General features: G+C 38.1%; 1 protein-coding gene across 2 annotated transcripts in view; it reads left to right on the top strand.

Moving 5' to 3' along the window:
• Positions 1-20,801, top strand: part of LOC108145588 (probable chitinase 10) — a 129,200-nt gene extending 108,399 nt beyond the window's left edge. For both annotated transcript variants that reach the window (XM_041710078.1, XM_041710079.1), the window contains exon 8: positions 19,275-20,801. In XM_041710078.1, the coding sequence (XP_041566012.1) occupies positions 19,275-20,628 (1,354 nt within the window). In that variant the 3' untranslated portion in view covers positions 20,629-20,801. The remainder of the gene's footprint in view (positions 1-19,274) is intronic.
• Positions 20,802-27,276: the final 6,475 nt, after the last annotated feature.

Raw genomic sequence — 27,276 nt, forward strand, 5'->3', positions numbered from 1 at the left:
AAGATTATGTAAACATTTTAAAAATTATATACACATTTTTTTTTGCTTATGCTGTTTTTTATTCAAGAAATAGACTAGCGACTCTTTTATAGACTAGCGACAAATAGATAAATCTGAATCTAGTATATTTATTAATATAATTATAACTAAATTTATTTTAAACGCGGCCCTACTGTTATTGATGGGTGGGAAGGTCTCTTTGGCGGAGGTCGTGTATGGCTAGAGTTCCAGATTAAAGCTGGACCATGTAAATGGCTTTCATCATCTCGACTTCGGCTTTTACAGATTCCACATTTAAATCTTTTTCGATATTTTCATTCCGTATGTATTTTTATTCTGATAGTATTCAGAATTTTTGATTGAGGTCTTTGGATTATTTCTTAGTTACTAACGCAAGCGTTTCCCCATAGTTAGCAGCCACACGTCCAAATTGGTTTAGCGGGCGTTTATTAGCCAATGTAGACTCCCAGCATTAAATTTGAGTAGATTTCTTTTAGCTTCGATGTGCTTACGCCAAGTAAGCCGTCTATTTAAGTGGACTCCAAGGTATGACTTCAGTAGTTTGTGGAATATCGATATTGTTCAAAGATAATTATGAGCAAGTTTATCTGTTTAAAGTAAAGCTTATGTGTTTGCAGGTGTATGCGCTAGTCTGCTAGCCATTTTTCCAAAAGCACATTCGGTGCAAAACCAGCATTTCAAATATCTCCGATATACACGGCAGAAGGCTGATTGGCCTATATGACGATGCCTGGGTCTTGTCCTTTCGGGATTTGTGGATAATTGTGATGACAGACTTCTTCCATTGCTAAAGATTAAACCCCCTTTCATCATGTTGTTTATTATTACGGTGAGATAGCAATTTCGGTCGCGTGTAGACGTGTTTTCTTAACGCTCCGGAAAAACAATAAACCACTAAGTCGAAAAAATTTATAAGCACGAGTTTTTGCGATGCGCGATGCTAATTCGCATATCGTAAACTAAAGTTTTAATTAATTAATTAATTAATATTACGCTCTATCAATAAATGAGTAAGAACATGGATCAGCGCACTCAACGCCAAAAACAACAGACGAAGCCCGTGAAAAAATTCAGAGAGAGCAAGACAAACGTCGTCTCTCTTTGGCCCGTAACAATGCTTAGTTCTCGTTCACGAGTAATACTCTGGAACCGAAAGTGCAAGAAAGTGCAAGTTTACTGACCGCCGAAAACCAGAGAGCTAGTTCTTGCTCTACCGCCCTGCCTTTCACCACTCAAACACCATGGAGTGAGTAATACAAAACTGAAAATCTCGGGCCATTAAATGAAAATAGATTTTCCATTCTGGCGGAGCCTGAAACAGAGTATGAAGAATTAGCCCCAAAGAAACTTAAGCCACCACCTATCTTTATTCGGGAGAAGATCTCCAACGTCCTAGTAACAATTTAGATGAGCTTGTCGGGAAGGATAACTTTCATGTTATTCCGCTTATGAAAGGGAATATAAGCGAAACCAAACTTCAAACCAAAACCGAAGATGATTTCCGAGCAGTGTCGAAGTACCTAAACGATGCCAAAAAGAATTACTACACGTACCAGCTGAAAAGTGGCAAGGGCTTACAAGTTGTCCTCAAGGGAATAGAACGCGATGTGACCCCCTCCGAAATTATAGAGGCTTTAAAAGAAAACGGTTTTTGCGCCAAAAATGTTATAAACATGATGAACAAAAACAAGAAGCCGCAACCACTTTTCAAGGTCGAGCTGGAGCCAGACAGCAGAACTTTGAAAAAAATGCAGTGCACCCGATCTACAAGTTGCAGTACCTTCTGCATCGTAGGATCACAGTAGAAGAGCCGCACAAACGGAACGGGCCAGTGCAATGCACAAACTGCCAGGAATACGGACACACCAGGGCTTACTGCACCCTCAGGTCAGTTTGTGTAGCTTGTGGAAACTGCCACGGCTCCGAACCCTGCCCTGCCCACAAGGGAGACTGTCTCACTAAAAAGTGTGTAAACTGCCAAGGAAACCACACAGCAAACTACAGAGGCTGCCCAGTCTACAAGGAGATGAAAAGTCGGATGCAAGGAGCGACAACGGCACGCCAGAACATTTACATGAAATCACAAACGACACCCGAAGTTTTCTTCGCAAAAGCAGCCAGGTCATCATTTGGCACTTCAATTACCACCAACAGCATTTGCTACGCCAGTGCTCTAAGATCAGGCACAGCTCACATAGAGCCGAAAATCAATAACATACAGCAGGCCATGGGACAGCCACAAAGTAACATGGAAATATGATATTATCTTTGCAACAAAATATGATGGAATTTATGTCCTTCATGAAAACCACCATGCGAACTCTAATGCAAAACCAAAATATCTTGTTACAAATGCTTGCAGCTCAGCAGTCCAAATAAATTATGCCTAGCCTCCGAATAACTCTGTGGAACGCCAACGGTGTTTCACGTCATGCACCTAAAATAACTCAATTTCTGAACGAAAATCTCATCGACGTTATGTTGCTGGCAGAAACGCATCTCACCAGCAAATATAACTTTCAAATACGAGGATACACGTTCTGCGGCACCGATCATCCAGATGGTAAAGCACATGACGGAACCGGCATCTTAATAAGAGACCGTATCAAACACCACTTTCACCAACGGTTTGCAAAAAATTATCTGCAAGCTACATCGATAAAATTACAGTTGGGCACCAGCAACCTTGCCATTGCCGCTGTCTACTGCCCACCCCGCTTTACAGTCTCCGAAGACCAATTCATGGACTTCTACAATTCACTTGGCGAGCGATTCATAGCAGCAGGTGATTACAACGCCAAGCACACACACTGGTGATCTCGCCTTGTGACCCCCAAAGGAAGGCAAATATATAATGCACTCATCAAAACATGCAACAAACTGGACTACGTTTCACCAGGCAGTCCTACATACTGGCCAACAGACCCTAGAAAACTACCTGATTTAATTGATTTTGCTGTGACAAAAAATATTTCTCGCAATCTAATATCTGCAAAATCGCTTTTGGATCTATTATCGGACCACTCACCAGTACTAATAACTCTTCTTCAAAGCCCGGAATTAATCGAGCACCCTTGCAGGCTGACGTCGCATCGAACCAACTGGCTGAAGTTCAAAAAGTACGTACATCGAACTAACTCCACAGCTCAACTTCAAGGAGGACATCGAATGCTATGCCAATGCACTGGAGTCTGTACTCGTCGCAGCAGCCAAAGTCTCTAAGGCACGAAGAAGAAAAAGCACAACGCCAGTACATTGAGAAACTTTCACCCACCAGCACCAAGCATCCCCTGTGGAGGGGGAAAGTGCAAGAAAGTGCAAGTTTACTGACCGCCGAAAACCAGAGAGCTAGTTCTTGCTCTACCGCCCTGCCTTTCACCACTCAAACACCATGGAGTGAGTAATACAAAACTGAAAATCTCGGGCCATTAAATGAAAATAGATTTTCCATTCTGGCGGAGCCTGAAACAGAGTATGAAGAATTAGCCCCAAAGAAACTTAAGCCACCACCTATCTTTATTCGGGAGAAGATCTCCAACGTCCTAGTAACAATTTAGATGAGCTTGTCGGGAAGGATAACTTTCATGTTATTCCGCTTATGAAAGGGAATATAAGCGAAACCAAACTTCAAACCAAAATCGAAGATGATTTCCGAGCAGTGTCGAAGTACCTAAACGATGCCAAAAAGAATTACTACACGTACCAGCTGAAAAGTGGCAAGGGCTTACAAGTTGTCCTCAAGGGAATAGAACGCGATGTGACCCCCTCCGAAATTATAGAGGCTTTAAAAGAAAACGGTTTTTGCGCCAAAAATGTTATAAACATGATGAACAAAAACAAGAAGCCGCAACCACTTTTCAAGGTCGAGCTGGAGCCAGACAGCAGAACTTTGAAAAAAAATGCAGTGCACCCGATCTACAAGTTGCAGTACCTTCTGCATCGTAGGATCACAGTAGAAGAGCCGCACAAACGGAACGGGCCAGTGCAATGCACAAACTGCCAGGAATACGGACACACCAGGGCTTACTGCACCCTCAGGTCAGTTTGTGTAGCTTGTGGAAACTGCCACGGCTCCGAACCCTGCCCTGCCCACAAGGGAGACTGAATCACTAAAAAGTGTGTAAACTGCCAAGGAAACCACACAGCAAACTACAGAGGCTGCCCAGTCTACAAGGAGATGAAAAGTCGGATGCAAGGAGCGACAACGGCACGCCAGAACATTTACATGAAATCACAAACGACACCCGAAGTTTTCTTCGCAAAAGCAGCCAGGTCATCATTTGGCACTTCAATTACCACCAACAGCATTTGCTACGCCAGTGCTCTAAGATCAGGCACAGCTCACATAGAGCCGAAAATCAATAACATACAGCAGGCCATGGGACAGCCACAAAGTAACATGGAAACTATGATATTATCTTTGCAACAAAATATGATGGAATTTATGTCCTTCATGAAAACCACCATGCGAACTCTAATGCAAAACCAAAATATCTTGTTACAAATGCTTGCAGCTCAGCAGTCCAAATAAATTATGCCTAGCCTCCGAATAACTCTGTGGAACGCCAACGGTGTTTCACGGCATGCACCTAAAATAACTCAATTTCTGAACGAAAATCTCATCGACGTTATGTTGCTGGCAGAAACGCATCTCACCAGCAAATATAACTTTCAAATACGAGGATACACGTTCTGCGGCACCGATCATCCAGATGGTAAAGCACATGACGGAACCGGCATCTTAATAAGAGACCGTATCAAACACCACTTTCACCAACGGTTTGCAAAAAATTATCTGCAAGCTACATCGATAAAATTACAGTTGGGCACCAGCAACCTTGCCATTGCCGCTGTCTACTGCCCACCCCGCTTTACAGTCTCCGAAGACCAATTCATGGACTTCTACAATTCACTTGGCGAGCGATTCATATCAGCAGGTGATTACAACGCCAAGCACACACACTGGTGATCTCGCCTTGTGACCCCCAAAGGAAGGCAATTATATAATGCACTCATCAAAACATGCAACAAACTGGACTACGTTTCACCAGGCAGTCCTACATACTGGCCAACAGACCCTAGAAAACTACCTGATTTAATTGATTTTGCTGTGACAAAAAATATTTCTCGCAATCTAATATCTGCAAAATCGCTTTTGGATCTATTATCGGACCACTCACCAGTACTAATAACTCTTCTTCAAAGCCCGGAATTAATCGAGCACCCTTGCAGGCTGACGTCGCATCGAACCAACTGGCTGAAGTTCAAAAAGTACGTACATCGAACTAACTCCACAGCTCAACTTCAAGGAGGACATCGAATGCTATGCCAATGCACTGGAGTCTGTACTCGTCGCGGCAGCCAAAGTCTCTAAGGCACGAAGAAGAAAAAGCACAACGCCAGTACATTGAGAAACTTTCACCCACCAGCACCAAGCATCCCCTGTGGAGGGCCCACCAAAATCTAAGTGCGCCGGCCGAAACAGTAATTCCCGTAAGAGACTCTTCAGCCAGCTGGGCCAGAAGCGACAAAGACAGAGCTTGTACATTTGCTTTACACCTTCGAAATGTTTTTCAGCCAAACCCTGCAAATAATTCATTCACACTACCGTCGCTGTCAATTCGAGGTGGAACTGAGACGGCGCAAATTCTGTTCCAAACAAACGAAGTTGCAAAAGTCATCAGCGAGCAATTAAAAACAAAAAAGGCCCCAGGCGGTGATCTAATTACTTCTAAGATGCTAATTGAACTCTCAAACTGCGCAGTTGAGGTAATTTGTAAACTCTTTAACGGGATTACACGACTTGGCTACTTCCCAAAAAAATGGAAAAAGTCGGTAATCATAATGATCCCAAAGCCAGGAAAAGATCACACAATACCAGCCTCATATAGACCGATAAGTTTACTCTCGTGTATGTCAAACCTGCTCGAAAAATGCCTTTTGACGCGCATAATCCCATATCTGAAAGAGCACAACCTTATTCCGGCGAATCCATTTGGCTTTCGAGAAAGCCATGTAACAATAGAGCAAGTTAACAGGTTAACAACAGAAATACGAACTGCATTCGAGTTTCGGGAATACTGCAGTGCCTGCGGTGCGCAGGCTTTCGACCGATTCTGGCTCGATGGCCTTATGCATAAAATCAGAACGTTACTACCGGAAAACACTCACAGGCTACTTGAATCGTACCTTTACAACAGAGCCTTCGCCGTGAGATGCAACACTACAATATCCGACGATTACACGATAGAGGCTGGAGTTCCTCAAGGTAGCGCCCTTGGTCCAACTCTATTTCTCCTTTACACCGCAAATATTCCCACGAACGAGCGGCTAACTACTTCTACATTCGCAGACGATACCGCTATCTTAAGTCGGTACAAATGCCCAATTCAGGCAACAGCACTACTAGCTGATCATCTCGGTGTAGTGGAGAGGTGGTTATCAGACTGGCGTATAACATACATAACGTTTACTCTTAACAGTCAAACGTGTCCCCCGCTAACTCTGAATAACACGCCACTTCCATAAGCTGACGATGTAACGTACCTTGGTGTCCACCTTGACAGAAGACTTACATGGCGGAGACATATCGAAGCTAAGAAAATTCATCTAAGACTTAAATCCAATAACCTCCATTGTCACCAATGTGGGTGCTTACTAACTTTCTGTATTTCAGCCAATCTGTTTTACTAGAAGTTAGAAAGTGTGGGCGTTCTGAAAGCTATGGATGGGCATAGAGGTGAAATAAGATTGGAGAGTGATCAGATGATTGATCTGATCTGATTGGTTAATCAAGTCAGGCTTCTTTTAAGATCTGTTGGCCTGTATGTAGTCTTGCCTAGAGAGATAAAGCTAAGCTTGTTTCGTGGTGTTATTATAGCGTTGTATAGTTCTTCTTTTGGAATTGGTGAGTCGTGATCTTCAGTGTGTGTGTTTTGCGTTATAGTCATCAGCAGATATTAAGCAGTCACCTAGTAGATCAGACAATTTTAAAAATTCTGTTCGGAAATGGAGAAGCGCGGTGGACAGTATACGGCAGATATGTTGCTTTTGTATAAGTTGTTGCAAAGGTGTCGGCCTAGGCCCTGAGGCATAAGACCCGTTGTTATAGCTTAGCGCCTGAGCAAAAGAAACTTCCGGCGTCGCGGTTGAAGGTATATACGGTATGTTTTGTCGGCTGACCGGGTTTCGAGCTGCAGTTATTTGTTGGGTTAGGCGTGATTTTAGCTCTTTATACACCCGGCAGTCTCTGTAGTTGGCATTGTGGTTTTTCCCACAGTTGCTACATTTTTTGGCAGAATGTTCCTCCTTATTTACAGGGCAGGCCTCAGTTGGATGTGCACCCCTACAGGCAACGTTTGTTGAGGTTTCTCAATGGTGATTCTGTGGCGCAGTAGGTATTTAAGTTTGTAAATTGGGTGAACTTAATTTTTTTTCAGGTCTACCTTGAACATTGGCTAGGTAATTTTATTTCTTTTTATTATATTCATGGCCATTTTGGAGACAGAGTCCCGCTTTATCTTTAAGTTCAGATTTTATCTCATCGATCGGAGCTGTTTATTCGATTCCTTTAATTACCACTTGTAGTCCCTTGCAACTTTTCAGTTGGTAGGTGTAGTAATTTATTTTCCCGTTGTCCAAGAATTTAGCCACTGTTCGATGGTCCTGTTAATTTTTATGAACTTTAAATGGACGTGAAGTAAAACTTGCTTCCGCCAATTTGATCAGTTATTTTTTTAGTCAATTCTGCACGTTTTTTTTGGCGGACATATGGGTGTAGCAGCCCTAATGGTTTGCTTTTAGGTGTGTGGGCGGTATCATCATCGTTGTTTGGATCAATAAGAATCGAGAACCTATTTTTTGTCAGCGTATTACTTGGAGTAGTTATTTCAGAAGTTTTGTTTACTTTCGAAGCATTATTTTGTCTTCTTCGTTGTGGGCTTAGTTTACTTTTGAACTGCACATAGCGATCGATTCCAGTTTGTAATAACGCTCCCTTTGCATTTTAGCCACTTTTTGTTGGAGTAAATGGAGCTTTTCTGAAACAACTGACGTTACCAGACGCGGAGTTGTTAAATTTGCTGTCGCTGTTAGAGACGGTGTCACAGTTCTTAATAAGGTCTTGTGCTGGAAGTTATTGTAATAAGCAAAAGTTTGTACGGATCGGGGGACGGGCACTGGGCACACCATGGCTCATTTTGTATTTTTCCGCTTGGGCATAATAATGCTGGAGGCAGGAATTTAGCTCGCTCCGTGTCCACTTGCAGTGTTGTAGATTTTTTTGTGCTGATAACTTATCCGCTCTTATAGAAGAAAAAGCTTTATTTCTGATTTACGAGAGCCGACGTTGGTCTTAATGCTGTTGCCGAGCGTTGCTCACTTTTTTTACTTTGTTTTTATAGCTTGCGCTCTTATACGTCGTCTCTTTTTATCTATTTCGTTGAACTATTTTTGTATTGAAAAATTTGAAAATATCATGGGCGAAAATATATAGTCATGCCTACCCTAAGCGTCTTTTCTCGAATTAAATTTCGGCTATTTTCAGTGATGCTAGTAAAGTGTGCCAGATGTGCTGGTGACCATGAGACAAAGGACAAGGAGAAGTGTCTGGGCACGAAAGAGGAGCAGTTAAAATGCTTTAACTGTGGCTCGAACCATAGTGCTTTCTTCCGCGGTTGCCCTGCCTATTTAGAGACGATTGAGAAACGTAAGCCCAATTCTTCTGTGGATCGTAACGCGATTTAAAAGCGTGACCTTAAACCTGCTGCTGACATTGCAAATGCTACAGAGCGTGATGTCTAAGCACGCCACCCTGTTGGGGTCAACGCATAGCGATGACTAATTGCGGGTTAAATATCGCAATTTAAAACGCCAACGGCTTAGTTGGCAAATCCCTGGAGGTTAGACATCTTCTCCAGGAACGCAGCATTGGCATTCTACTTATTTGGGAGACACCTTTTACCAGCCGTCCTTTTTTCCGTATTTTTGGATATGCTGTACAATTGCCAACCACCCTGATCATCGGCATCGTAGTTATCGTTATCGTTAAGTCCTCCCTCGACTTTCGCTTGAGCGTCACAGAATCACAGCCTTATTTGCAAGCAGTTGTCATAAATTTGGTCACTGGGCTTGGCAAAATTTCGTTCAGTGATGTCTACTGTGCTCCACCATTCTTTGTCAGCGGATCATGCTTGCTAGGCTCTTAGCTATAGCTGAGATTGACGAAGCACTTCCAGATCACCAGTTTGGCTTTTGTAGTCGTCATTGAGCTGTTGAGCAAATGCACAGAGTAGTTAATCATGTCCTGGATACAGGTCACAAATACTGCTCCGCTGTCTTTCTTGATGTAAGGCAGGCCTCTGTCACAGGGTATCACACGAAAGTCTCTTCGACAATCGTATGCCATTTTGGACTGAGGGATTATGGAAGCTAATCGTATCATTCTTTTATAAAGGGGACATCCTTGGACATCGTTCTGGACTACGCCCTATTCGTGCTGGGGTCCCGCAAGGAAGCATCCTTGCGCCGGTCCTGCCTATCGTGGTCGACTTTGTCGGAAGAGACAAATTGAACGGGTGGGTGGCTCAGCAAGATCAAAACTGGGCAGAATGGACTGGCTTCTTCGACCAGGTAGCGGTCTATCCCTTCAGGCTAAGTTGCGACTCTTCAAAGCCATTGTCCTACCAAAGTTATTGGGGATTAGGGATTAGGGCACGGCTTGTGATTCATCTCTTAAAAGGGCACAAACTTGCATATCAAAAGCGTTCAAGAGGATATTTGGGGTGAAGTGGTACTGTGTTTCAGGACACGGAAGTGTCGGCGGTTTATTATTTGTAGCTATTCAAATCGCTACGGAGTTCGCTTGCTTGATCACACGGACAGTCTGGCTAGACGTCTTGCTACATTATTGGGCGAACCTGTGGTCCACCAGAATGCTGACAAAAATATTTGGGATCTTTGGAACACTCCTTCATAGCATTCACGAAAACAAGGACCATCTTTGTGTGGCATGTAAAAACACATAATTACCATTTGGGCTTGCCGAATTGTGCTTCCTTTCTTATTGTTTTTGTGTTCTATCGCTTATCCTAGTTTTATAAGAATATTTGATCATTATCATTGGCAGCACACGTACCCGTATTATCGCGCATTAAATTTCTAATGTTATCTCTATATATTTATACCCTTGCAGAGGGTATTATAATTTCAGTCAGAAGTTTGCAATGCAGTGAAGGAGACATCTCCGACCCTATAAAGTATATATATTCTTGATCAGCATCACTAAGCGAGTCGATTTAGCCATGTCCGTCTGTCCGTCCGTCTGTCCGTCCGTTTATATGCAAACTAGTCTCTCAGTTTTAAAGATATCTGCATGAAACTTTCCCAAAAGTTGTCTTTCTATTGCAGGTAGTATATAAGTCGGAACGAGCCGGATCGGACGACTATAGCATATAGCTCCCATAGGAACAATCGGAAAAATAAATGAAAAAAAATTATAACTGCTGTTTTTTAATTTTTGTACCCTTGCAGAGGGTATTATAATTTCAGTCAGAAGTTTGCAACGCAGTGAAGGAGACATCTCCGACCCTATAAAGTATATATATTCTTGATCAGCATCACTAGGGGAGTCGATCTAGCCATGTCCGTCTGTCCGTCCGTCTGTCCGTCCGTCTGTCCGTCTGTCCGTCCGTTAATATGCAAACTAGTCTCTCAGTTTTAAAGCTATCTGCATGAAACTTTCCCAAAAGTTGTCTTTCTATTGCAGGTAGTATATAAGTCGGAACGAGCCGGATCGGACGACTATAGCATATAGCTCCCATAGGAACAATCGGAAAAATAAATTTAAAAAAATTATAACTTTGGTGTTTTTAATTTTCTTTGTTAGTTCTTCGAGATATAGTAATTGTTAAATATTTCAGAATTACGGTTTAAATTTCATCAAAATCGAACGACTAAAGCATATAGCTCCCATAGGAACAATCATACAAATAAATAAAAAAAATTATAACTTTGGTGTTTTTTAATTTTTTTTTTAGTTCTTCGAGATATAGTAATTGTTAAATATTTCAGAATTACGGTTTAAATTTCGTCAAAATCGGACGACTATAGCATATAGCTCCCATAGGAACAATCATAACAAGAAAGAAAGCAAACTTCGGCAAGCCGAAGTTCATATACCCTTGCAGCTATTGCATGAATTAAATACTTTTGAAAACATTTAAATTATGATTTACTTGAGTATATGCTGAAAAATATTGAAACTTTGATGTTTTGCAGCTCAATTATTAGATAGTTATTTTATATATTTTTATTATTTCTATGGGAGCTATATGCTATAGACGTCCGATTTTGATAAAATTTAAAACATAATTCTGAAATAATAAAACATTGCTATATGTCGAAGAACTAAACAAAAAATTAAAAAACAGAAAAGTTATAATTTTTTTTCATTTATTTTTCCGATTGTTCCTATGGGAGCTATATGCTATAGTCGTCCGATTTTGATGAAATTTAAAACATAATTCTGAAATATTAAACCATTACTATATCTCGAAGAACGAAACAAAAAATTAAAAAACAGCAAAGTTATAATTTTTTTTCATTTATTTTTCCGATTGTTCCTATGGGAGCTATATGCTATAGTCGACCGATTTTGATGAAATTTAAACCGTAAATCGGAAATATTTAACAATTACTATATGTCGAAGAACTAAACAAAAAATTAAAAAACAGCAAAGTTATAATTTTTTTTCATTTATTTTTCCGATTGTTCCTATGGGAGCTATATGCTATAGTCGTCCGATCCGGCTCGTTCCGACTTATATACTACCTGCAATAGAAAGACAACTTTTGGAAAAGTTTCATGCAGATAGCTTTAAAACTGAGAGACTAGTTTGCATATAAACGGACGGACAGACGGACCGACGGACAGACGGACGGACAGACGGACGGACAGACGGACATGGCTAGATCGACTCTACTAGTGATGCTGATCAAGAATATATATACTTTATAGGGTCGGAAACGTCTCCTTCACTGTGTTGCAAACTTCTGACTGAAATTATAATACCCTCTGCAAGGGTATAAAAATAAATAACAAAAAATTATAACTTTGGTGTTTTTTAATTTTTTTTTTCCAGTTCTTCGAGATATAGTAATGTTTAGATATTTCAGAATTACGGTTTAAATTTCATCAAAATCGGACGACTATAGCATATAGCTCCAATAGGAACAATCGTATAGTCGCCATAGGAACTATCGAATAATTAAGCTGCAAATCATTATAGCTTCAATGTTTTTAAACATACACGCAAGTAAATCATAATTTTAACGTTTTCAAGAGTATTTAGTTTTTGAAATAGCTGCAAGGGTATATGAACTTCGGCTTGCCGAAGTTTGCTTGCTTTCTTGTTTGTTTAGTTCTTCGACATTTAGTAATGGTTAAATATATCCGATTTACGGTTTAAATTTCATCAAAATCGGACGACTATAGCATATAGCTCCCATAGGAACAATCGGAAAAATAAATGAAAAAAAATTATAACTTAGCTGTTTTTTAATTTTTTGTTTAGTTCTTCGACATTTAGTAGTGGTTAAATATTTCAGAGTTATGGTTTAAATTTTATCAAAATCGGACGTCTATATCATATAGCTCCCATAGAAATAATAAAAATATATAAAATAACTATCAAATAATTGAGCTGCAAATCAACATAGCTTCAATGTTTTTAAATATATACGAAAGTAAATCATAATTTTAATGTTTTCAAAAATGTTTAATTCTTGCAATAGCTGCAAGGGTATATGAACTTCGGCTAGCCGAAGTTTGCTTTCTTTCTTGTTTTAATAAAAAATAAGTCTAAAAAATTAGTATAAAAAATTAGTACGTTGTTTACAGGTTTTTGTCGAGCTTTCTCTAAAGATTTATTTTGTATGAATCCCGCACTTCTGGTTAGAGCTCTTAAAATGGCAACAAAACTATAAACCAATATTCATTGTTTCTCGTTACGTTAGCTGCAAAATGTTCTTAACAAGATTCCGTATCCACAGGAAATCGTTTAACATGCCTTGAAACTTGTAAGAAGTCTTTTTACTAATACATGCCGGAGAAATCAAGGGCATTCAGGTCAAACTTTAAGTAACGGAACTTGGACGGGAGCGAAGCTGAGATACCGTGGAATAAAGGTATTGAGCTGGACTGGGACTCTCGCGCGGAAAGGGCTATGGGGTGAAACGATCAGGTCAAACTTTAAGTAACGGAACTTGGACGGGAGCGAAGCTGAGATACCGTGGAATAAAGGTATTGAGCTGGACTGGGACTCTCACGCGGAAAGGGCTATGGGGTGAAACGATAATTAAGCGAGAATCACACCCACACAAAGAGAACGTACTGTGATCAAAAGGTACGACAGTGGACAGTGGAGGAGCAGCACAAATGAACTATAGAGTGTGACTTTTTTTTTCGAAAAAATCCCTAATTGAGCTCCAAAACGAATTCGCTAAGGCGTATTGCTATATCTCGAAATAAATGGCCCAGTTGGCTTACAATTTTAGTTTATGTTTTCCTTCTATGTGTCGCCCTCTATGTGAGAGTTTTTGTTGTGTAAGCCTACCTTTCACAATACTAGTAATGGAGATTGTATACGCCTTGCATTACAAGGCGGTCATGCCTATGGAAAAGTAATCCATAATTCATAAAAAATAAACTAATGATATTGATTTTTCATTATTTTATTAGATTTAGGTTTGAATCAACCATTTGTAAATTATTATGGTGTTCTTAGGGACTCCATAAGAAGAGTTGTATATACGCCAGATAGCTAGTCCTAAAGTTATCGAATTCATCTGGTATGGGAGGGTCTAGTGATAAGATGGTTTCTAAAAACCTGGGTTCAGAAAAATTAAGTAAAGTACACCTGTTTCAAAGAAATAGATTAGAGCCAAAGATGAAATTAAGAAGGGCTTGCTTGTAGGGCTTCCGTTTGCGTCACAGCCGACTATCAAACCTGTTTTTTAAACGCCTCGATTCCTTTTATTATTTTTTTGAATATATCGTCTTTGAGGGTTCACATCCTCCTTTTCAAAAGCTATAAAAGCCTATATAAACCTTATATATAAAGCTCAAGGTTTGCCACTGTATTGTCTCCATTGCTTAAATTACTAAGCAGAAACGAGTTTTTCAAATATCTTTTTAAACATTTATAAATTTTCCTGTATAAGCTATGAGCAACAATATGTATAATGATATGGCCAAGAAGTGCTTTGTGTCTCGACGATAGACACTGACACCAGCAGTACGAAGTAGAGCACGTGTGCGCAAATTCTGATTATGGCTAAGCAAATACCAATACTATTGCAAACGACTTTTTGTGGCATTATTAATAACTTAAAAAGAAAGCAATTTTCTCAGGTTTTGTTTTTAAATAAAGTCTATGATACGGAAAACAAAGTTTAAACAAAAAATGGGCGGGGTTACGGGTTTTTTTACGGGCTAAGCGCGCTTTCGAGCAGCTAAACTTGCAATTCGAATATGTACTCTAACATTGCCCACCTGAAGGCATGCTAGATCTGTCGCTTCGTTTCATTACGTTCTATATTTTTTCGATAGAAAGGACAGTAAAGGCCGTCCAACCACACTTAATGTTTTATTTATTCTGACTTTTAAATTCGAGCTTAAATAGACGTCCGATCGGCACGCGCTTTTACTTTGATGAAGATATGCATAAAAAAATACGACTTGGAAATATAGCTTATATATCCTGAAAAACATAAAATTTTAACCGATCTCACTCTATTGTTCCTATGGGAGCTATAGGATATAGAAGTCGAATCGCACGCTCTTTAAGGATTTGGAAAGATGAATGTCATAGCTTTTACACTGCGAGAAATATCTTGAATTTTTCCAAGTTATATCCAATGGGAGCTATAGGATATAAACGTCCGATCGCTTGTCAAACTTAATCTGCGTACACAAGTTCTGGGACGACTGTGAAAAGTATTTAAACAGACAGATAAATTTTCAACTTGAATTTTTTGAAATATGCTTTCACTGTTGAAATATCTTATTTTATATAATTTCTTCGATCCTTAAGTATCTCTAAAAAATATATATTTAATGGAATCAATTTTAAACATTAAACATAAATTTTGTTATTGTATTATTAATTGTTACCTATACCATAGGTTTGCAAATTTTTTTTGCCCCAATCAATGGTTTACAATTTCAAAAATATGCTATGAAAGCGGCACGGTCGTACCTAAAATGCGTTCTAAAGAGCTAATGCTCGCAGGCATGTACCGCTGCACCTGAAACTTGAACAGCTTTTATCTCGAATCTTCATTTTTGAAAACTGCTGTCATCCTAGCTCGACTTAAAGTTGAGCGATCAGTTTCAAATTAACACTCAATCATCTTAAATGGTCCTACCATCTTCCTACCTTTTTTGGAGCCTCGGTAGACAGCCAATAGTCCCGTTATTTCTCTATATGTTTTTGAAACAATAATCTTAAATTAAAGTCGAAAACTTACCCTGTTATGTGGAAACTAAATTTTTTTAAAGTGCACATTACGTTTTCTACTTTAATTTTAGTCAAAAGTTTTTAGCGCAGTGAAGCAAACATTTCCGACCCTACAAGGTATATATATTCTTGATCAGCATCACAAGTAGAATCGGGTTTGCCATGTCAGTCCGTCTGACCGTTTCTACAAAATCTAGCTCCTATTGGAAAAATCGGAATAAAAAAAAAATAAATGTAAACAAAAATTTTTACTTCTCTATTTTTATACCCTTGCAGAGGGTATTATAATTTCAGTCAGAAGTTTGCAACGCAGTGAAGGAGACATCTCCGACCCTATAAAGTATATATATTCTTGATCAGCATCACTAGGGGAGTCGATCTAGCCATGTCCGTCTGTCCGTCCGTCCGTCCGTCCGTCTGTCCGTCTGTCCGTCCGTTTCTACGCTAACTAGTCTCTCAGTTTTAAAGCTATCTGCATGAAACTTTCCCAAAAGTTGTCTTTCTATTGCAGGTAGTATATAAGTCGGAACGAGCCGGATCGGCCGACTATAGCATATAGCTCCCATAGGAACAATCGGAAAAATAAATAAAAAAAAATTATAACTTTGGTGTTTTTTAATTTTTTTTTAGTTCTTCGAGATATAGTAATTGTTAAATATTTCAGAATTACGGTTTAAATTTCGTCAAAATCGGACGACTATAGCATATAGCTCCCATAGGAACAATCATAAAAATAAATAACAAAAAATTATAACTTTGGTGTTTTTTAATTTTTTTTCCAGTTCTTCGAGATATAGTAATGTTTAGATATTTCAGAATCACGGTTTAAAATTCATCAAAATCGGACGACTATAGCATATAGCTCCAATAGGAACAATCGTATAGCCGCCATAGGAACTATCGAATAATTAACCTGCAAATCATTATAGCTTCAATGTTTTTAAACATACACGCAAGTAAATCATAATTTTAACGTTTTCAAGAGTATTTAGTTTTTGAAATAGCTGCAAGGGTATATTAACTTCGGCTTGCCGAAGTTTGCTTGCTTTTTAGTTTTTTTTTTTTAATTTCTTTTAAATATAATAAATAGAAATCGCTCAACGATATCATATAGCTGTCAAAGGAACGACCCGATAATTGAGCTGAATATCATTAAAGCTTATTTTACTTTAACGGTTCTTTAACCGTTCTAAATATCGTCAAGATAAATCGATAAAACTTATGTCGGTTTTTAGGTGTGTAATTTTTATAGTCCTGCAGATGGCATTATAATTTCAGTCAGAAGTTTGCAACGCAGTGAAGGAAACATTTCCGACCCTATAAAGTATATATATTCTTGGTCAGCATCACTAGCAAGGTCGATCTAGCCATGTCCGTCTGAACGTCCGTCTGTCCGTCCGTCTGTGCGTCCGTCCGTCCGTCTGTCTGTCCGTTTCTACGCAAACTAGGCTCTCAGTTTTAAAACTAACTGAATGATACTCCCAAAAGTTGTCTTTCTGTTGCAGGTAGTATATAAGTCGGAACGAGCCGGATCGGCCGACTATAGCATATAGCTCCCATAGGAACAATCGGAAAAATAAATAAAAAAAAATTATAACTTTGGTGTTTTTTAATTTTTTTTTAGTTCTTCGAGATATAGTAATTGTTAAATATTTCAGAATTACGGTTTAAATTTCGTCAAAATCGGACGACTATAGCATATAGCTCCCATAGGAACAATCATAAAAATAAATAACAAAAAATTATAACTTTGGTGTTTTTTAATTTTTTTTCCAGTTCTTCGAGATATAGTAATGTTTAGATATTTCAGAATCACGGTTTAAAATTCATCAAAATCGGACGACTATAGCATATAGCTCCAATAGGAACAATCGTATAGCCGCCATAGGAACTATCGAATAATTAACCTGCAAATCATTATAGCTTCAATGTCGAGATATATATACATAGTAATTGTTAAATATTTCAGAATTACGGTTTAAATTTCGTCAAAATCGGACGACTATAGCATATAGCTCCCATAGGAACAATCATAAAAATAAATAACAAAATTATAACTTTGGTGTTTTTTAATTTTTTTGTTAGTTCTTCGAGATATAGTAATTGTTAAACATTTCAGAATTACGGTTTAAATTTCGTCAAAATCGGACGACTATAGCATATAGCTCCCATAGGAACAATCATAAAAATAAATAACAAAAAATTATAACTTTGGTGTTTTTTAATTTTTTTTCCAGTTCTTCGAGATATAGTAATGTTTAGATATTTCAGAATCACGGTTTAAAATTCATCAAAATCGGACGACTATAGCATATAGCTCCAATAGGAACAATCGTATAGCCGCCATAGGAACTATCGAATAATTAACCTGCAAATCATTATAGCTTCAATGTTTTTAAACATACACGCAAGTAAATCATAATTTTAACGTTTTCAAGAGTATTTAGTTTTTGAAATAGCTGCAAGGGTATATTAACTTCGGCTTGCCGAAGTTTGCTTGCTTTTAAGTTTTTTTTTTTTTAATTTCTTTTAAATATAATAAATAGAAATCGCTCAACGATATCATATAGCTGTCAAAGGAACGACCCGATAATTGAGCTGAATATCATTAAAGCTTATTTTACTTTAACGGTTCTTTAACCGTTCTAAATATCATCAAGATAAATCGATAAAACTTATGTCGGTTTTTAGGTGTGTAATTTTTATAGTCCTGCAGATGGCATTATAATTTCAGTCAGAAGTTTGCAACGCAGTGAAGGAAACATTTCCGACCCTATAAAGTATATATATTCTTGGTCAGCATCACTAGCAAGGTCGATCTAGCCATGTCCGTCTGAACGTCCGTCTGTCCGTCCGTCTGTGCGTCCGTCTGTCCGTCCGTCCGTCTGACCGTCTGTCTGTCCGTTTCTACGCAAACTAGGCTCTCAGTTTTAAAGCTAACTGAATGATACTCCCAAAAGTTGTCTTTCTGTTGCAGGTAGTATATAAGTCGGAACGTGCCGGATCGGACGACTATAGCATATAGCTCGTATAGGAACAATCGGAAAAATAAATAAAAATAATTTATAACTTAGCTGTGTTTTAATATTTTTTTTTAGTTGTTCGACGTATAGTAATGGTTAAATATTTCAGAAGTACGGTTTTAATTTCAAAAAATCGGACGACTATATCATATTGCTCCAATAGAAACATTAAAAATATATAAATATTTTTTTAATGTAACTTTTCTATTTTGTAATTTTTTTTAAATTCTTTTTGACTTATTAATAATTTGACAGTTTAGAATTACGCTTTTAATTTTATTAAAATCGGAAAACGATATCATATAGCTGCCATAGGAACTATCGAATAATTAAGCTGCAAATCATCTTAGCTTCAATGTTTTTAAACATATACGCAAATAAATCATAATTTTATTGTTTTCAAGAATATTTAGATTTTGCAATAGCGGCAAGGGTATATGAACTTCGGCTTGCCGATGTTTGCTTCCTATCTTGCTAAGAACTAATTTATAGTGTCGGAACTTTAGTTTTAGCAACATTTTTGTTTTTCAAACATTCGAAAAATCGCGATTACTATATATTTGGACAGCCCTTAACCATCTTAAGATCTAGATTATTTTGCGTCATGCAATCATGCAGATAAAATTGTACAAATCCACTATTGTGTCTTATAGAAACCTGAATATAAAGATAAAGTTCCCACAAGTATATTTTAATGAGTGACTCTTTTCAGCTGTCCTGCGGGTCTTAAGTGGAATGAGAACTACTGCGACTGGCCGAACAATGTGAAGTGCTCTGAGCGATCACAACAGACCACCCAATCACCAGCAATCCATCGCCCCAAGCCCACGTCACCAGCAACGGACAAGCCTTTAATCGTACCTAACAAGAATTCCATCCCACGTCCAATACCGACAACAGATGCTCAGTCAGGCAGTAGCGAGGCATACAAAGTTATCTGCTACTTCACCAACTGGGCCTGGTATCGACCGGGCCAGGGCAAGTATGTGCCTGAGGACATAGACGACAACCTGTGTACGCACATTGTCTACGGCTTTGCGGTTCTCGATAGCCACTCGCTAACAATCAAAGCGCACGACATCTGGGCGGACATTGATAACAGATTTTACGATCGCGTGGTGCAGTACAAGCAGAAGGGTCTTCGCGTATCGGTGGCTATCGGTGGATGGAACGACTCGCTAGGCAACAAGTACGCGCGCCTGGTACTTGATTCACAAGCTCGGGCGCGTTTTGTAGAAAGCGCGCTGAAATTTGTAGAGAAATACGGCTTTGACGGTCTAGACTTGGACTGGGAGTACCCGGTATGCTGGCAGGTTGAATGCTCCAAGGGGACTCCCGCCGAAAAGCAGGGATTTGCTGCTTTGGTTAAGGAACTGTTCCAAGCCTTTAATCCTAAGGGCCTGATCCTTTCAGCAGCGGTGTCGCCCAGTAAAATGGTAATCGACGCAGGATACGATGTGCCCGAACTATCGCGGTACCTTGACTGGATTGCCGTGATGACGTACGACTTCCATGGTCACTGGGATAAACAGACGGGTCATGTGGCTCCGCTGTACCAAGTAGAGGGTGACGCCAATCCACACTTCAACGCAAACTTTAGCATTCACTACTGGCTAGACCTGGGCACTCCCGCAAGCAAGCTGGTTATGGGAATGCCAATGTACGGCCAGTCTTTTTCCCTGGCTGACCAAAAGCACCGGTCGCTAAACGACAAGTGCGTAGGCCCGGGGTTGGCAGGCACATACACTCGCGCAGGTGGATTTTTAGCATACTATGAGATCTGCGAAAAGGTCGGAAACGGCGGCTGGACAGTAGTAAGGGACGAACCAGGTCGTGTTGGACCCTACGCTTACAGTGGCAACCAATGGATATCATACGACGATGTGTCAGACATTCGGCGAAAGGCGCAATTTATTAGGAGATTGCGTCTGGGTGGCGGCATGGTCTGGGCTCTTGACTTAGACGACTTCCGCGGCCGATGCGGCTGTGGTAAGCACCCATTGCTACGGACCATTAATCAGGAGCTGCGAGGAATTCCTGGACAGCGCACCGACGATTGCACCTAATAATTTTCACTTTCAGTATATTGTGAACGCTTTTCATATATATTTTGTATAAGAAAAAAGTCTTTATAACCAATTAAATTTATTAATTTATTATTTAAACTAAAATTAGTTCACCGGTGTGTTTTTTGTTCGCACATTTTTAAAAGCAAGCAACGCATGCTATTTTTGTACAAAATTGTATTTCCAATAAACAAACATATATACATATATATGTAAATATATAAGTGTATAATTCGTTTTTCTTAAGCCCAGAATTGCATAATGAGAGCTCTCGCCGCTGGAAAAAAAGGTGCACACTTCCCATGGACAAATGCCAGTAATTACATATATAAGTTAAAAGATTGATTATGAAAAATCAAACTTTTCTTTATTCAGTTTGATTAAGAACTGATTTACTTAGGTTAAACAATTGTTTTTATAGCTACGCGTCGATCTATTGCTGCCGCCGTCTCTGCCGCTGTTGGTGATTCTGCTGACGTTTTTTCATATTATTGGTTGCTGAAAGCATTTGTAATTGGCCAGTGCATTTTAATTATTGTTTTTATTGTATGCACTTAGTTGAGTTCGATCAACTTTGGAAATTGGCTATTCTGCATTCCCACGATCGCTGGCCAAAAGGTGCAAGCTCAGCGCACGTGGCTAAGTTCGTTTGAGCTTTATTGAGGGCACTGCTTTGCTGTTAGTTGTGCAATAAATGCTCTCTTCTTCGGTTTGGGAAATTGTATTATTGAGGGCATTAATTTGCAGTTTGTTGTGCAATCGATGCTTACTCTTTTCTTCTGTCTGGGAATTTGTATAATCCTCCGCGACTGTCCTCGGTCGCAACGTAGTAGAGAGTACAGGTCCGGAATGCGTGGGCTTTTTTTGCGTTTCTGGCACGGAAACTGGTGTACTTTCCGTTGACCTACGTCTTCGTAGGAGTTCCGTGATTGATCCTGTTATAAGTAGTAGTAGGATGATGGCGGATCCGTAGTTAACGGAAGGTTCTATGGTTGCCTTGCTTCTTAATTTTTCCAACGCTTTTGTGTTGTTTATGTTGAGTTCCTCGACTATTTGTAGTGAGAGAACTTCCTCTAACTTAGTCTTTTCTCCCAATAGTTGGAATAACGGAGGTTCTGTTTTGACTACATTGATTTCCCTTGACTTGAAGATGGTTTCGCCAATTGTTACCGTCGAATTACGATATTATTATATGAAAGAGCCTTGCAGTTGTAGAAGTTTTTCATCTAGTGAGACTGGTCCATTGAAGTTTTTCAGCAGAATGGTGCCTGGTATTATTTCTTCGAAATCCGGTATATATTGATCGTTGATAATCTTACATTCTGATTCTCGAAGGTTTAAGAGAGCGTTTACGCCAGTATCATTGCTTAAATCTAACAAATTTTCTTAATTACAAATTGTCTTATCATTATAGGATTCACAAGGTTTAATTATTGCAAATAATTGTCTCTTATATTCTAAAAAAATTTCATAAATTTATATCATTGATAATTTGGGCTTTTTATACCCTTGCAGAGGGTATTATAATTTCAGTCAGAAGTTTGCAACGCAGTGAAGGAGACATCTCCGACCCTATAAAGTATATATATTCTTGATCAGCATCACTAGTAGAGTCGATCTAGCCATGTCCGTCTGTCCGTCCGTCTGTCCGTCTGTCCGTCTGTCAGTCTGTCCGTCTGTCCGTCTGTCCGTCCGTTTATATGCAAACTAGTCTCTCAGTTTTAAAGCTAGCTGCATGAAACTTTCCCAAAAGTTGTCTTTCTATTGCAGGTAGTATATAAGTCGGAACGAGCCGGATCGGACGACTATAGCATATAGCTCCCATAGGAACAATCGGAAAAATATATGAAAAAATTATAACTTTGCTTTCTTTTAAGTTTTTGTTTAGTTCTTCGACATTTAGTAATGGTTAAAATTTCAGAATTACGGTTTAAATTTCATCAAAATCGGACGACTATAGCATATAGCTCCCATAGGAACAATCGGAAAAATAAATGAAAAAAATTATAACTTTTCTGTTTTTTAATTTTTTGTTCAGTTCTTCGACATATAGCAATGGTTAAATTTTTCAAAATTATGGTTTAGATTTTATCAAAATCGGACGTCTATATCATATAGCTCCCATAGAAATAATAAAAATATATAAAATAACTATCAAATAATTGAGCTGCTAATCATCATAGCTTCAATGTTTTTAAACATATACGCAGTAAATCATAATTTCAATGTTTTCAAAAATTTTAAATTCTTGCAATAGCTGCAAGGGTATATGAACTTCGGCTTGCCGAAGTTTGCTTTCTTTCTTGTTTTTATTGCTTTCATTTTTAAAGTTCTCCAATTATCTGATTTAATGTTTGGGACGCTAATGATGTAAATAAGGTCATTGCCATTTGTGGCTAATTTGATTCGAGCAAATTCCAATAATTCTTCTTTGTTGAAAAATAAGTTTTCATTTTTAAAAATTTTCTCCACTATTTTGGTTTCTGTGTTTGTAAGTACAAATGAATATATTGTGTTAGATTTGGCCCATGCAATTGCGTATATTATGTTGGTTATGATATTTCTTCTTTTATTAATTGAATTTTATACTTTAAAATATTTGCTTTTTGATTTACGATTTCTTCCGAGCTCTGGGTAATTTTCAACATTGCATTAGTAGCATTAATAAGTTGGTTTATTTTTTATTAATTATTCTGTTAATTACTACTTGTCTATTGTTGTTTTCTGACTGCTCATTTATCTTATCTTCTAAGATCTGATAGACGTGATGATCTGGTGATCCCGCCAGCCATTTCCATGCAGAACCTATTGCTTCTATTGCCCTTTTTTGTCTTTTTTTAGTTTGCAGTATGCGTAAATCAGTTTGGATCTGTTTTAGTTCATACGAAAGATATGGGTGTAATGGATGAGATGAGGTGAGTGAATGAAATGATTCTTCTAACTTCGCCAGAGTTTCTTCATAGCTTTGTAGGTTAAAGATGTGGATGATTTTAAATGTTCTGTCTTGTTTAGCCGCTTGTCCGGTTTCGAATGAGATGATTTATGAATTGGAATAGTCGAGGACTGTAGTTATCCCCAAGCATGTTGGTAACAATAATCTGAAAAATTATGATCTTATGTTATGTTTTTGTCTTAATGGTGGTCGTTTTGTTTTCCGCTACTGTCTCGGCTTTGTATTTAGGTGTAAGTTTAGTTCCTAACCTTTTATTTATTTTCACGTGTACAGTTTCGCCTGGCTTATAAAGTTTTGGTAAAGTTTTTTCTTGATTGTGGTATTCGAGGTCGGCTGTTTGTTTATTTTTAATTTTCTTTTTTATTTCTTCTCGTTTTTTTTCTATGTCTACTGTTGAACTAGAGATTGTGCTTCTGAAAAATATATCTATGGGTCTTTCTCTTGTTACAGAATGTATCGATTTATTATATTCCTGAACTGCTTTAAAGATTAAATCCTCAAATGATATGCTCCCATTGTCTTTTTTGAGACACCGCATGATTTCAGATAAGCTTGAATGAAACCTTTCTATTTGTCCGTTACTTGTCGATGCTTGCATAGCAGTGACGTGTACCGATATTTTGAGTTCATTTTCTAACATAAACTTTATTGCTGCTGAGCCAAATGATCGTTCGTTGTCCATTATTATCAATTTCGTCATACCGAAAGCAATTAACATTTCCCTCCATGGATTTTTAACATCTTCCGATGCTCTTGACTCTAAAATTTTTACTTGAACATATTTTGAGGGGTGCCTATCGTATTTTGATTCTTTATAAGTTTGACAGGCTTGAACTATTCCTTGAATTTTGTTGTGGAAAAAAAAATTCTTCAAAATTTGTTATTTGTTCTCTTTTTCATCTCTATTTGCTCTTTTTGTTCGAGGGTAATTATTTCGTTTTGTTGGGACTCCGAGGGCACGTCGTCTATTTCGTTTTTAGTGAACCTTACCTTGTATGATTTAAAATAGGTAGGGTAAATGTTTTGAATTTTTCCCATTACCGCTTCGGATGTAATACTTCCGTTTATAAGCTTAAGGTCAAGTCTACTAGTTAAAATTGCAGTAAGCTTTTCTTCTGTGTAAGATTTTTGTTTAATTATGTATCTGTGATATGTTGGGAATGGCATTTCGAAACTATGGGAATCTGTATCGGCAGCATTAGAAATAATTGGATTTTAAATGCGTTAATTGGAGCTTCTGCCGAAAAGATGAGGTTGTGTGACGAGCTTTCGTCGCTTTGGGCTGATGCTGAGGAGCTGATTGACTTAATTTCTGCAAGGGCCCGGGATAACGCGTCCGCTTGACTAGTAATTTTGTTACGGATTGCTAAAAGAATTCCATTGTATTTTGGTGAACCAATTCTGTTTTCATAGATTTTTAACACCCTCTTGATACTATTCCTCCATGACGAATATTCAGTTTTGTTTCCTAAAAAGTCTCTAAGTGTCCGAACATTTTCTGGTAATTTATCTATCTCACTAAGATTGTGCGTTAATTCTCTTTTAATTGTTTGATCTGTATATTTGGAAAAATATTTTGGATTAAGTATTTCCTTTAGTACATAGGCTGCTGAGATTTGTCTCTAAGACCGTTTTTATTTTTTCCTCAATGTCCCTCTCGGTCATGATTCGCGTGTTTATTTGTGTGGTACTAGCTGATGAGGGTCCGGTAAGATTCGCGAGTCTGTCTGTCAAATCTTGTTCGGTCATTTTGGGTATGGATATATGAGCAGCGAAAAGTTTAATTTAATTTTTTTAATTTTTGTTATTCAGAATTCGGAAGTTGTCTTCTAATAATTTGGGTGTTAGATTTTTTATTATAGGGTGTATTTTGTAATTATTGTGTGGGTATTTTTATTTTCCCTATATTTTGGATATTTTTTACTTACTAAAATGTGTCTTCTACACTTTATATTTGGGTAAAACTTTTTTGTTCTTTGAATATTTTTCAATTAAATAATTTTTTATGATTTTGTTTTTAATACATTGCTTAAAACTATTCTTACAGTAGTAACATATCCCGGCGTGCTCTCCTGATGACAGGTTCGGCAGATTCCGTTTTATCCCACACTGCAACGATCTCTCCTGAGTGTGCGTTTACTAAGGGGCCTTCTCTGTACCTTAATTCACGTTCCCTTCGAACGGATACTAAAGGTATCACGGCGATAAAATTTGGCCTGATTATTCCGCCGGGTACAAGTCCTGTTTTTTTCAGGAGTGAAAATTTACGTACGTTTTTTAAACGGCACTTTTGCACTTCCGAATTTCGGGATTTTTGGTTTTTCACTTCTCACTGATTAGGCGGAGGTTCGAAACGAAACGTCAGAATTTTTTACTTTCTGAACTTCCCGAGACGCGGAACTTGTTATCCTTTCGCGTTTTTTAATCAGGTCCCTGTTCGGGCGCCAGTTATAAGATTGATAATGAAAAATCAAACCTTTCTTTATTGAGTTGGACTAAGAACTGATTTACTTAGGTTAAACAATTGTTTTTTATAGCTACGGGTCGATCTATTGCTGCCGCCGTCTCTGCCGCCGTCTCTGCCGCTGTTGGTGATTCTGCTATTATTCGTTGCTGCTCTTGGTCGCCGTTGCCGTTGACCAAACTTAATTGTAATTGGCCAGTGCATTTTAATTATTGTTTTTATTGTATGCACTTAGTTGAGTTCGATCAACTTTGGAAATTGGCTATTCTGCATTCCCACGATCGCTGGCCAAAAGGTGCAAGCTCAGCGCACGTGGCTAAGTTCGTTTGAGCTTTGCTGTTAGTTGTGCAATAAATGCTCTCTTCTTCGGTTTGGGAAAATGTATTATTGAGGGCATTGATTTGTTGTTTGTTGTGCAATCGATGCTTACTCTTTTCTTCTGTCTGGGAATTTGTATTATTTTGGGTGTTAACTTATATATATATTTCTATATATATGCAATTTAGGCCTTAGTTTTCATTTCAATTGTTTACCATAATATTGTAAATTGTAGAGCCTGGTATTGTTTTTACCTTTACAGTCAAAGATTGAAATTTTAATCAATACACTAACATTTCCATTTCTAATAGATTAATTTTGTATTCATATAAATTAATTTTATAAAGTCACAAATTTATTTTGGCTTAATCAATATAACACATAAATAAATATTTTATTTTTCAATTAAAATGCACTCTTCTTTTAAATAAAATACTTTTCAATAATTATAATGTGAAAGGGAACTTAACGATGTCTAGGTAAAAGTTTACAAAGCTAAGAGTTAATTAACAGCCACCCGCTGCCAATCGAAATCGCAGTTGTATTAAAAAACTTTATGTCGGTATTGCGGCTAAACCAATAAATATTAAACATTAAATGTAAACACAAGATTTAAGATAAAAACAGTAGCATAAAAAAAAAACTAAAAAATATCTTTTTTCTATTAACAGAAAAAAATCATCTGAAACACAAAATTTACAGTCTTTTTTCATGCCGCAGCTTGTTTCGTGCAGTTCATTTATATTGAAAAAAATTGTACTTTTAGCGTCAAAAATACCAATATATATTTTGGGCCAAAATTTTGATGTGTTGCATGATCACAATTTTAATGGTCGAGTTTCACGGAAAAGGCCATTTATCAGCACCAAAAATATAGCTGCTCGCTTTAAATTTGCAAGGGAGCACATACTTT

The sequence above is a fragment of the Drosophila elegans genome, unplaced genomic scaffold, assembly GCF_018152505.1.
Source record: "Drosophila elegans isolate 14027-0461.03 unplaced genomic scaffold, ASM1815250v1 contig_753, whole genome shotgun sequence".
Lineage (NCBI taxonomy): Eukaryota > Metazoa > Arthropoda > Insecta > Diptera > Drosophilidae > Drosophila > Drosophila elegans.